Below are 12,453 nucleotides of genomic sequence, written 5' to 3' on the forward strand. Positions count from 1 at the left end.
GTTTACAAATTATAGGGTGCGCGGGGCGCTTCGACGGTGGCTGAAAAGTTAGTGTACTACGGTATCACGCGGTAGGTCTGGGTGCAAACCCGGTTAGTGGTTGATTTTTCGTACGTGGCTTTATGATCCATACTTGCTCCATGAGCGTGGTGTGGTGGTGCTTACATCACTTAAAAAGAAGATGAGAGAAAACTGGGTTGTATTTGATATCGGACAGATGTGTAGTTCCTAAAGGGTGTACGGAAATGAGGAACTCGTGAACGTCGACGGTGGATCTAAATGGGGCAAGCAATTTGTATTAACATTGTCAAGCTTAGTTCGTCTGGGAATGTCCAACCTTCATTCGAAATCGATTGGTGAGAAACCTGCAGCACATAGTTCCCAACGTGCGCGCGCGCACGTTTTAGAGCTGTATCTGAAACAACACGACGACGCTCGGCCGTGCAGCCTCCGCTAGCCGCGCGGTGCCGGCGCCGCCGCTTTTTCTAGGCGGCCGCCAGTACGCACGACAACGAGGAAATATCTGAAAGAAACACATTGGGACGCTGTATAACACCAATTCGTACACTTTAAAGGCGGCCCTGGCGGATGTTTTGCCTGCGTGACCTTTCGATAGATGATAGAACCGGATTAGCAGTTGCAGCGTCGGGAACTAGTGCTGGACTATTTTGGTAGAAATGGGAGTGACGGGACGATGTGTATTTTTGTCGCTGTAGCTACTAATATGTTCAGAGAACAACCTCAAAATTATAAAACTGAAGCACGCGCCCCAGTCTAATCTGAACAATACAAACTGATTTTGGAACGCCTCCGGAAGCGCTATTTCACGATGGTCGTTTTCGCTCGCCCGGCCCCTGCCTCCTGGCGTTATAGGCAGCGGCCTACACTTTTCGCTTCAACGGAAACTGAAATTCGACCGTATTGTTCCCTGCTCCTTAGGTTGCTAGCGCACAGGCACATCACTTTTTACGTTATTTCTTTCGCAAGTTGGTTCCGCAAGAAGATGGGCGTTCGTGGGCGGACACTGGATAACATTTTGGTCTCTTTTGATTCCCTCTATTGAACACCATGGGCCCGCGAGCAGAACAGGAGGGTGCACACTATCATTCCGGTCAGTTGTTGAAAGGTCATTCCGTCTGAGCGCGGGGTGTGCACCAGCTGCCATTCTGGCGACATACAGGCAGGGTCGCCTGGTCCAGTCGGAGGCCCTTACAAGGCTCCATCATGGATAGATGATGGACAGATGCTCTCTCTTACGCTGGATGCCCTCTGACCCGGGCATTGCTCCCAGGATCGGCGCAAGAGTCCTCGTTGATGCAACAGGATATATGATACCTGCAGATGGTAACAATGACTGGCACAGGGGCCACTGCGCGACTTAACGGGCTCTTACCTGAAACGGGGTGTAGGGCCCGGTAAGGGCCCCGAGTCACCCCTGGCAGACTTGGCATTATTTTCGATAAAGGCCGCCTTCCCCCTTATTGGCACGGTGGGGCATGACTGTCAAAGGACCCCTCATTGTCGTAGGGGCTCCGACCAGTGCAAATCACGGGCCCCGGTCCCGTTCCTGCCAAGGAAATGGGTCACCAGGGCTCAAACTGGCACGGAGTCGAATGTTCGGTGTGGTGATCTGTGACCGAAATGAAGGTCCGTGTTGAACCAGGGTCCATAATTGGTGAGATTGGCATTCTGACGGGCATTTGAGGTTACGGCCATACGGGCCGGGATCCTTAATGAGACCATCAGCCTTTCGACCCTCTCGGCCCTTCAGCCTTCCAATCGGGCCGTTGATCGCCAGTCTCGAAGGGCACGTCAGTCCCTCGTCGGGCACCCTCGAACAGTTTCACTGACCGACTCGGGCCCCTAGTCAACACAGGACTCCCGGTTAGGCGCTGTAGGCCCCTGGCCGACACAGGGGCCCCTCATTGACTCGGAGTGCACCGACTAATGTAAACCGCTGGCGCTGGCCTTGTCCCTGCTTGGGAAATGGGCTCTCAGACCCAGACCAACGCCGAGTCGACTGTTCAGTACTGGTGGTGCCTAAGCGACATAGATGCCCTCATAGTCTCGGGGGGGGGGGGGAGGGGGAGGTTTAATCGGTTTGAACGGGTCCTCTAACTGGTATTTGAGGGCCTGACCCGCGCCCCCTTAATGACGTTCAGCCAGTCCTTCGGGTCCCCATATCGAATTTGCATTGCTCCCATTAAAAAAAAATTTTGGCGGTTACTTGAATGACACTTCAGACTTAAAATCACTCACTTTCGCGCCGCGACGGTCCGGTTCCAAAGGGTTCAAAATTTGTTTTAACATGCCTATCCCCTGTTCGCATGGCAATAATCATCAGTTGTTCAAACTTCGTCAGCGGAAAGTTATGTTAAATAGTTTTAAGCACCCACGATCTAAGGAAGAACAAATTGACGCTGGGCGTTGCAGTCTCCGTGGGCCTCGCGTTGTCTCAGCAGCTATCATTTCGCGGGGGTCGACGAGCGGGCAAAAACGACATCGTATGGAAAAACCGTACCTTCGAACGTGCCATGAAATGAATTCGTATTTGTGCAGAACGTATCCCCGGGGCGTACATTTCACCTGCGCGATTTTCAGATCGATCCCAGAATAGAACAGTATGTGGAGCACGACGGACTCATAACTCAATGACGTAACCTCAATTGCGCATACTGCTCATCTGCCATCAACTGCCAATTCCGTTCAGAGAATCAACCTCGAAATGGCACAGGTGAAATGTACTGGTCGCGAGCTGAAGAGCCTTCCATTCCTGTCCTGGGTGCTTAGCAGCTGCTTTTATGGCGATGCGGTGACCCTCAGGGAATGCGTTATACATTGGTCCCGTTCATGATGCGGCAGACCCTGTGGCCTGGGCATCTGGCACAAGATCGACGCGGGGATTATCACTGACGCAAAAGGAGTCCCATACCGGCGCAGGAGTTCGGTCATTGGTGTCAAGACAGCAAATCGCCTCATGGGGCCTCGCCTGGAATGGTGCAGAGGGCCTCTCGTTCGGTACTGGGGTTTTTGACAGAGAGGTCATTGTTTCATGTTGAGTGTGCCCCTTTGCGACATCATTTTTCATGCTTCCTTCCATTGTCAAGAGGGTCCTGACCAACGCAGAAGTCTTTTGACATTCGAGGTCACTCCTGTCCGTGTTCAGAAAATGTGCCGCTAGTCGACTTCAGCTCTATTGCCGATAGGGGTCCCCTGTTAGGCACCTTGAGCTCCTGATCAGCGCAGGCACCCTTCACGGTTTTATTGGCCTGAGCAACGGAAGAGGTGTTTGATCAGCATTTGTAGGCCTCGGCACTGCCCCTACTTGAAAAACGGGCCTCAGGGCCCAGACCGGCGCAGAACCGACTCTCCTGTATTGGTGTCTCGGTCAGCTGACTGGCAAAGAAACCCTCACAGTTCCAGGGGAGGCCGCAATCGGTGCAAAAGGGATGGAGGGACCCTCCAACTGATTTTTGAGGGTCCGGCCCTCTAACCGGTCTGGTCCGGCCTTCTGTGGTGGTGCTTATGGGACCATTTATCAATTACGTTATGCATGCCAGGAGGTTTTTTATAGATTACAACTAACGTGCGACACGGGTGAGGGAATAACAGTCTGCTTTTGTTTGGCTGTATATCATGCTGAAATTCATTTAAGAAATGTGTGAACAGCTTGGCCCTAGTCTAGTAGTGCCTGGGTGATAGGACCAATTTTGTTGCTTTCTGTTGCTCGGAGCCTTTTTATGGAGGAACGTTGGCGTTATAAATCCAGGTAGCTCACATATGTCCCCCAATTAATTGTTGATACACAATTCCTCCAAATCCAAGTCACGAGATGTTTTCACTGGCGTTTGAAGGGATATCGTGTTGGTTTGCATGTCCCAATACTGACCCTTGGCTTATGGGCCAAAAAGCACTGAACCGAAAAAAGGCTAGATGGGGTCCAGAGCGAGTGGCGCCGTGCAGCACATTATGCTTCCTTACTGAAGTATATCAGTGTCAGGAAGTACTGTACCTTGGCTGGGAAATAAAATCGTGTGGGGACATGCCGCCGCACTGATGTGTGTAGAATGAAGTAAGGTATGGTGGGTGGAAAATGTTTGTTTTCCATTTTGGGACAGAGAGTGATCAGTGTTCAAGCAGCCTGCTTTCCGGCCTCCTGGCGAGTCCAAGTCTACCCCCAATCCCATCATTTGGTTTAAACTATGACACTTATTTCAAGATGTGCAATGGCACATCACCTGCGATATTGCCATGATGTTTTTATCCGAACATCGATGTCACAAGTCGTGGTAGAATCGGATCGGTTCCGATTATGTGTGGCTGCCAGAAGCCGAACTCCAGTGACCGAACTCCCTGCATTGACAAGATCAGAGAAGTTCTCGGCCAGTTCTAGTCGTGTTGGCGGCGGGGGGAGCAGGCGGGGTGTGCTGCAGAGCTGGTCCGCGGTGCCGGTCACCTGGCTGCAGAGCTGGTCCGCGGTGTCGATCACCTGGCTGCAGAGCTGGTCCGCGGCTGGCTGCAGAGCTGGTCCGCGGTGCCGGTCACCTGGCTGCAGAGCTGGTCCGCGGTGCCGGTCACCTGGCTGCAGAGCTGGTCCGCGGTGCCGGTCACCTGGCTGCAGAGCTGGTCCGCGGTGCCGGTCACCTGGCTGCAGAGCTGGTCCGCGGTGCCGGTCACCTGGCTGCAGAGCTGGTCCGCGGTGCCGGTCACCTGGCTGCAGAGCTGGTCCGCGGTGTCGATCACCTGGCTGCAGAGCTGGTCCGCGGTGCCGGTCACCTGGCTGCAGAGCTGGTCCGCGGTGTCGATCACCTGGCTGCAGAGCTGGTCCGCGGTGCCGGTCACCTGGCTGCAGAGCTGGTCCGCGGTGCCGGTCACCTGGCTGCAGAGCTGGTCCGCGGTGCGGTCACCTGGCTGCAGAGCTGGTCCGCGGTGCCGGTCACCTGGCTGCAGAGCTGGTCCGCGGTGCCGGTCACCTGGCTGCAGAGCTGGTCCGCGTGTCGATCACCTGGCTGCAGAGCTGGTCCGCGGTGTCCGATCACCTGGCTGCAGAGCTGGTCCGCGGTGCCGATCACCTGGCTGCAGAGCTGGTCCGCGGTGTCGATCACCTGGCTGCAGAGCTGGTCCCGCGGTGTCGATCACCTGGCTGCAGAGCTGGTCCGCGGTGCCGGTCACCTGGCTGCAGAGCTGGTCCGCGGTGCCGGTCACCTGGCTGCAGAGCTGGTCCGCGGTGCCGGTCACCTGGCTGCAGAGCTGGTCCGCGTGCTGGTCACTCGCTAGCTGGTGTTGGCTAACCAGTGTTTCCACCGAGATGTCCGAACTGTTTGCTGATAACGCTTTTTTTAGTCTGGCACTGACTTCAATGATTAAATTTAATTTGACATTTACGTCTGGTGGCGTATGGTGGTAGTGCACAGAAGTACATTTCAAATGCAAATTTCCTTGTGGTCATAGTCATTGAGTGGTATCCTCCCTGATACCAGTACTTGGTGTCCAGGTGGTTTGCAAATGGTGTGTGGGATCAGTCAAGCATATGCCGCTGAAATGTCTGTAACCTTGACATGAACCCTCACGGTGCTTCTGGCGGCGCTCCCGCTCCCTGCACTGACGGCGCGTCAGCCCTGTTGCAGAGCGGGCGCGCCGGACCAGTGACCGAGCGGTGCTCCCCAGCCGCGCCCCAGCCACGCCCCAGCCGCGCCGCCATGGCTGCGCCGTCGGGTGACTCGAAGGCGCCTCTGCGCGAGATGAAGCGGATCCAGTTCGGCATCCTGAGCCCGGACGAGCTGCGCCGCATGTCGGTCACCGAGGGCGGCATCAAGTACCCGGAGACAATGGAGGGCGGCCGGCCCAAGCTGGGCGGCCTGATGGACCCGCGCCAGGGCGTCATCGACAGGCTCTCACGCTGCCAGACGTGCACCGGCAACATGACAGAGTGCCCCGGCCACTTCGGCCATATCGACCTGGCCAAGCCCGTCTTCCACCCGGGCTTCCTCAACACCGGCATCAAGATCCTGCGCTGCGTCTGCTTCAACTGCTCCAAGCTGCTCGTCACGCCGACAAATCCTAAGATCAAGGAAATCGTGCTCAAGTCCAAAGGCCAGCCGCGCAAGCGTTTGACGCACGTGCACGACCTGTGCAAGAGTAAGAACATGTGCGAGGGCGGCGGCGAGCTGGACCTGCAGAAGGACGGCGGCGGCGACGGCCCGGGCCGTGTGAAGGGCCGCGGCGGCTGCGGCCGGTACCAGCCGCGCATCCGCCGCTCGGGCCTCGACCTCACCGCCGAATGGAAGCACGTCAAAGAGAACTCGCAGGAGAAGAAGATCAACCTGACCGCCGAGCGCGTCTACGAGATCTTCAAGCACATCTCGGACGACGAGTGCTTCCTGCTCGGTATGGACTTCAAGTTCGCCCGGCCCGACTACATGATTATCACGGTGCTGCCGGTGCCGCCGCTCTGCGTGCGGCCGGCCGTCATGACGTTCGGCTCAGCCAAGAACCAGGACGACCTCACACACAAGCTGGCCGACATCATCAAGGCCAACAACGAGCTGATCAAAAGCGAGGCGGCCGGCGCCGCCGCGCACGTCATCCTCGAGAATCACAAGATGCTGCAGTACCACGTGGCCACGCTGTCGGACAATAACATACCGAGTCTGCCGCGAGCCATGCAGAAGAGCGGCTCAAGACCGCTCAAGACCATCAAGGCGCGCATCGAGGGCAAGGAGGGTCGCATCCGAGGCGACCTCATGGGAAAGCGAGTGGATTTCTCGGCGCGAACCGTCATCACGGCCGATCCGAATCTACGTATCGACCAGGTGGGCGTGCCTAAGTCGATCGCGCTCAACCTCACCTACCCGGAGATCGTGACGCCGTTCAACACCGACAAGATGCAGGACCTTGTGAAGCGAGGCAACGACCAGTACCCGGGCGCCAGGTACATAATCCGCGACAACGGCGAGCACATTGACCTGCGCTTCCGCCGGAAGCCGTCTGACCTGCACCTGCAGTGCGGCTACAAAGTGGAGCGACACATCGTCGACGGTGACCTGGTCATCTTCAACCGGCAGCCGACGCTGCATAAGATGAGTATGATGGGCCACCGCGTCAAGGTACTGCCCTGGTCGACATTTCGAATTCAATCTCAGTGTCACCTCGCCCTACAACGCCGGTTTTGACGGTGGCGAGATGAACCTGCACGTGCCGCAGTCGATAGAGACGCGCGCCGAGATCGAAAACATGCACGTTACGCCGCGCATGATCATCACGCCGCAGTCCAACAAGCCCGTCATGGGCATCGTGCAGGACACGCTGACGGCCGTGTGCAAGATGACCAAGCGCAACGTATTTCTAGAGAAGGAGGAGATGATGAACCTGCTCATGTTCCTGCCGACGTGGGACGGCAAGATCCCGGTGCCGGCCGTGGTCAAGCCGCGCCCGTTGTGGACCGGCAAGCAGCTGTTCTCGCTCATCATCCCGGGCAAAGTGAACATGATCCGCACGCACTTGTTGCACCCGGACGACGAAGACCACGGCCCCTACAAGTGGATCTCGCCCGGCGACACCAAGGTGCTTGTCGACAACGGCGAGCTGGTCATGGGCATTCTGTGCAAGAAGTCGCTGGGCGCGTCGGCCGGCTCGCTTCTGCACATCTGCTGGCTGGAGCTGGGCCACGAAATCTGCGGCCACTTCTACCACGACATCCAGTCGGTGGTAAACGCCTGGCTGCTGTACGAGGGACATTCGATCGGCATCGACGATACCATCTCCGACCCGGAGACCTACTCCGATATCCAGAGCGGCATCCGCAATGCCAAGGAGGACGTGATCCAGGTGATTGAGAAGGCGCACAACGACGAACTGGAGCCCACGCCCGGCAACACGCTGCGACAGACGTTCGAGAACCACGCCAACCGCATTCTCAACAATGCGCGCGACAAAACCGGCGCCTCCGCCACGAACTCGCTCAGCGAGTACAACAACCTCAAGGCCATGGTGGTGGCCGGCTCCAAGGGCTCGTCCATCAACATCACTCAAATCATCGCGTACGTGGGCCAGCAGAACGTGGAAGGCAAGCGGATCCCTTTCGGCTTCCGCAAGCGCACGCTGCCGCACTTCGTCAAGGACGATTATGGACCGGAGTCACGAGGCTTCGTCCAAAACTCCTACCTGGCCGGCCTGACGCCCACCGAGTTCTACTTCCACGCCATGGGCGGCCGAGAGTGTCTGATCGACACAGGTGTGAAGACGGCCGAGACCGGCTACATCCAGCGTCGCCTCATCAAGGCCATGGAGTCGGTCATGGTCAACTACGACGGCACCGTGCGCAACTCGGCGGCGCAGCTGGTGCAGCTGCGCTACGGCGAGGACGGCCTGGCCGGCGAGTTCGTTGAGTTTCAGTCGCTGCCTACCATCAAGCTGTCGGACGCCGCGTTCCGGCGCAAGTTCAAGTTCGAGACGACCAACGAGCGGCACCTGCGGCGCATCTTTCAGGAGGACATCGTGCGCGATCTGATGGGCTCGGCCGAGATGATCGGCGAGCTGGAGCGCGAGTGGGAGAGCCTCTCGCGCGACCGGCAGGAGCTGCGCCAAATCTTCCCCACCGGTGAGAGCCGCGTCGTACTGCCCTGCAACCTAGAGCGCATGATCTGGAACAGCCAGAAGATCTTCCACATCAAGAAGGCTGAGCCGACCGACCTGAGACCGCTGAAGGTGCTGGAGGGTGTGCGCACGCTGCTGTCGCGCTGCGTGGTGGTGCGGGGCGAAGACCAGCTCTCTAAGACGGCCAACGCCAACGCCACCAGCCTGTTCTCTTGCCTAGTACGCTCGACATTGTGCACGCGCCGCGTGGCCGAGGAGTACCGGCTCAGCTCGGAGGCGTTCGAGTGGCTGATCGCCGAGATCGACACGCGCTTCCACCAGGCCATGACCAACCCAGGCGAAATGGTGGGCGCCCTGGCCGCCCTGTCGCTCGGCGAACCCGTCACGCAGATGACGCTCAACACATTCCACTTCGCTGGCGTGTCGTCCAAGAACGTGACGCTCGCCGTGCCGCGTCTCAAGGAGATTATCAACGTAAGCAAGAAGCCGAAAGTGCCTTCGTTGACGGTGTTTCTGACGGGCGCCAGCGCGCGCGACGCAGAGAAGGCCAAGAACGTGCTGTGTCGCCTGGAACATTCCACGCTGCGAAAGGTCATGGCCAACAAGGCCATCTACTACGACCCCGACCCACAGGACACGGTGATCGCCGAGGACCAGGAGTTCGTCAGCTTCTACTGCAAGATGCTCGACTTCGACCTCACCCGCATCTCCCCCTGGCTGCTGCGTATCGAGCTGGACCGCAAGCGGATGACTGGTGAGTGCCGGCCGGTGGGGCTGGTGTCGCCGGTCATGCTCGATCCGATTTCTGGTGCTGCTGCGACTTGTTTATGACATGTCAGTCCAAAACAAATATATTTTTCAGATAGGTGAATAAAAGAGTAAGTTTCTTTTCTTTGTGGATATGTGTTTGGACTCCTCGCGCTAGGTTCTTTAGTATGGCTAACTGAAATGCGGCGGTAAATTTCAACTCGTGGCGTGTTGGCTCGAAATCTCTCGACAGCTCGAAACTTGGCGTTCGCGCGTAGTTGATAGCGTTGGTTTGACCACACGTATTGTCAGCGTCTATATATGTGGTCAAACGCTTGCGGTTCAGTTTCGGCTGTAAGTGATCAAGACGAACTGCAGTTTACATCCCTTCACGGAGCGCCTGAGCAAATGTGTGTTTGCGACGGCAACGATTGAATGACTGAATTATCGCTGTCAGATTTATACCTGAGCTCGTAACAGCCTTACCTAATTGTCAAGCAAGAATGAGGCGCGACATTCAGTTATGCTTTCAGTGACTTATGAAGAAGTTTCTGTCAAATTTCATCCGACGACAATTTGCCACTGTTTTTGGCTGTCCTTTGGTTTGCCGACCCTGTTACCGAATGCCAGCCAGGTTCCTTTTGGGTGCCGGAAGCCAGCTGTCTGGACTGCGAAGCCCGTGTTCTGTGTCGACACCTGCCATCCGCTGGCGCCGCCTCATCACCCCGTTGCCGGCCGCAGACCAGAGGCTGACCATGGAGCAGATCTCTGAGAAGATCAACGCCGGCTTCGGCGACGGCCTGAACTGCATCTTCAACGACGAAAACGCCGAGAAGCTGGTGCTGCGCATCCGCATCATAAACTCGGACGACTCCAAGGTCGCCGACGAGGTCGAGCAGTTGGACAAGATGGAGGATGACATGTTCCTCCGCTGCATCGAGGCCAACGTGCTCAGCGACATGACTCTGCAGGTGGGTGGTTGCGTCTCAGTGGCGGGTCGGCGGGCGAACCAGGCTTAGTGGCGAGTCGGCAGGCGAGTCAGGCTCAGTGGCGGCCAGTGGCGAGTGGGCAGGCGAGTCAGGCTCAGTGGCGGGTCGGCAGGCGAATCAGGCTCAGTGGCGGGTCGGCAGGCGGGTCTGACTCAGTGGCGGGTCGGCAGGCGAGTCAGGCTCAGTGGCGAGTGGGCAGGCGAGTCAGGCTCAGTAGCGGGTCGGCAGGCGAATCAGGCTCAGTGGCGGGTCGGCAGGCGAGTCTGACTCAGTGGCGGGTCGGCAGGCGAGTCAGGCTCAGTGGTGAGTCGGCAGGCGAGTCAGGCTCAGCGGCGAGTCGGCAGGCGAGTCAGGCACAGTGGCGGGTCGGCAGGCGAGTCAGGCTCAGTGGCTGGTCGGCAGGCGAGTCTGACTCAGTGGCGGGGTCGGCAGGCGAGTCAGGCTCAGTGGCGGGTCGGCAGGCGAGTCAGACTCGGTGGCGGGTCGGCAGGCGAGTCGGGCTCAGTGGCGGATCGGCGGGCGAGTCGGGCTCAGTGGCGGATCGGCAGGCGAGTCAGGCTCAGTGGCGTGTCGGCAAGCGAGTCGGGCTCAGTGGCGAGTCGGCAGGCGAGTCGGGATCAGTGGCGGGTCGGCAGGCGAGTCTGGATCAGTGACATGACTGCAGAGGTGAGTTACGGTACAGCGACATGACGCTGCAGAAGAGAGGCCGCTCAACATGACTCTCCGCTTGCAGGCTCTTTTATTTATCTTCATAAGTCCGCTTTCTCCGAGACGTGACCTGACAGATCGCGTCGCTGGGCGACGCCTGCTGTTGTCAGGCCGTGCTGCCCGCCGCCGCTCACTGCGGCTGATCGTGGTCACGCCGCTGGGCGACGCCCGCTGTTGTCAGGCCGGGCTGCCCGCCGCCTCTCACTGCGACTGATCGTGGTCACGCCGCTGGGCGACGCCTGCTGTTGTCAGGCCGGGCTGCCCGCCGCCTCTCGCTGCGGCTGATCGTGGTCACCCCGCTGGGCGACGCCTGCTGTTGTCAGGCCGGGCTGCCCGCCGCCTCTCGCTGCGGCTGATCGTGGTCACGCCGCTGGGCGACGCCTGCTGTTGTCAGGCCGGGCTGCCCGCCGTCGCTCGCTGCGGTCGATCGTGGTCACGCCGCTGGGCGACGCCTGCTGTTGTCAGGCCGGGCTGCCCGCCGCCTCTCGCTGCGGCTGATCGTGGTCACCCCGCTGGGCGACGCCTGCTGTTGTCAGGCCGGGCTGCCCGCCGTCGCTCGCTGCGGTCGATCGTGGTCACGCCGCTGGGCGACGCCTGCTGTTGTCAGGCCGGGCTGCCGCTGATGATGGCCGTCCCCGCTCGACAGGGCATCCAATCCATTAAAAAAGTCTACATGCACCTGCCGTCGACGGACAACAAGAAGCGTGTCGTCATCACGGAGACGGGCGAGGTCAAGCACATCGCCGAGTGGCTGCTGGAGACGGACGGCACGTCGCTGATGAAGGTGAGGAGAGCGCACGCGGTACTGCCCGGCTCTTTGGTGGTGCCGTCGGACACGGTGCTCTGTTTCCCCGGCAGGAGGGGCATAGTGTCTCTGGGGTTAGGGGCATAAAGCCACCAGAAGATGGGATTGTGTCTCCAGAAGAGGGACATAGTGTCCTCGGGAGCGAGTCGTAGTAACCCCGAGAGAGAGAGGGACATTAAGTCCTCGAGAGAGGACATTGTCCTTATGAGCGGGATATGTGCCCCTACGGACAGCAACATCTCGTTCCGGGAGTGTGAACAGCATCCCCACGGTCGGCTCGCAAGATCACCGCAGGTGGGACATAGTGATGACAGAGAGAGAGAGAGAGAGAGGGAGAGAGAGGAGAGAGAGAGAGAGAGAGAGAGGGGGGGGGGGGAAGAGAGAGAGGGTCTCTCCCACCTGCCACTTTCTCTCTCTCACTCTCTCTCTCTCTCTCTCTCTCTCTCTCTCTCTCTCTCTTCACTCTCTCGCTCCTCTCCTCTCTCTCTCTTCTCTCTCTCTCTCTCTCTCTCCTCTCTCTCTCTCTCTCTCTCTCTCTCTCTCTCTCCTCTCTCTCTCTCTCCTCTCCTCTCTCTCTCTCCTCTCTCTCCCTCTCTCTCTCTCTCTCTC

General features: G+C 58.5%; 1 protein-coding gene across 1 annotated transcript in view; it reads left to right on the plus strand.

Annotated features, from left to right (window-relative positions):
* Nucleotides 1–5,659: 5,659 nt before the first annotated feature.
* LOC119103099 (DNA-directed RNA polymerase II subunit RPB1-like) overlaps nucleotides 5,660–12,453 on the plus strand; it is a 13,331-nt gene continuing 6,537 nt past the window's right edge. The window contains 4 exon segments of the mRNA XM_037226548.1: nucleotides 5,660–7,133; nucleotides 7,135–9,349; nucleotides 10,084–10,313; nucleotides 11,686–11,823. Coding sequence (XP_037082443.1) covers nucleotides 5,700–7,133; nucleotides 7,135–9,349; nucleotides 10,084–10,313; nucleotides 11,686–11,823 — 4,017 coding nt within the window. The 5' untranslated portion in view covers nucleotides 5,660–5,699.

The sequence above is a fragment of the Pollicipes pollicipes genome, unplaced genomic scaffold (genome assembly GCF_011947565.3).
Source record: "Pollicipes pollicipes isolate AB1234 unplaced genomic scaffold, Ppol_2.1 Scaffold_5724;HRSCAF=6776_pilon_pilon_pilon, whole genome shotgun sequence".
NCBI lineage: Eukaryota > Metazoa > Arthropoda > Thecostraca > Pollicipedomorpha > Pollicipedidae > Pollicipes > Pollicipes pollicipes.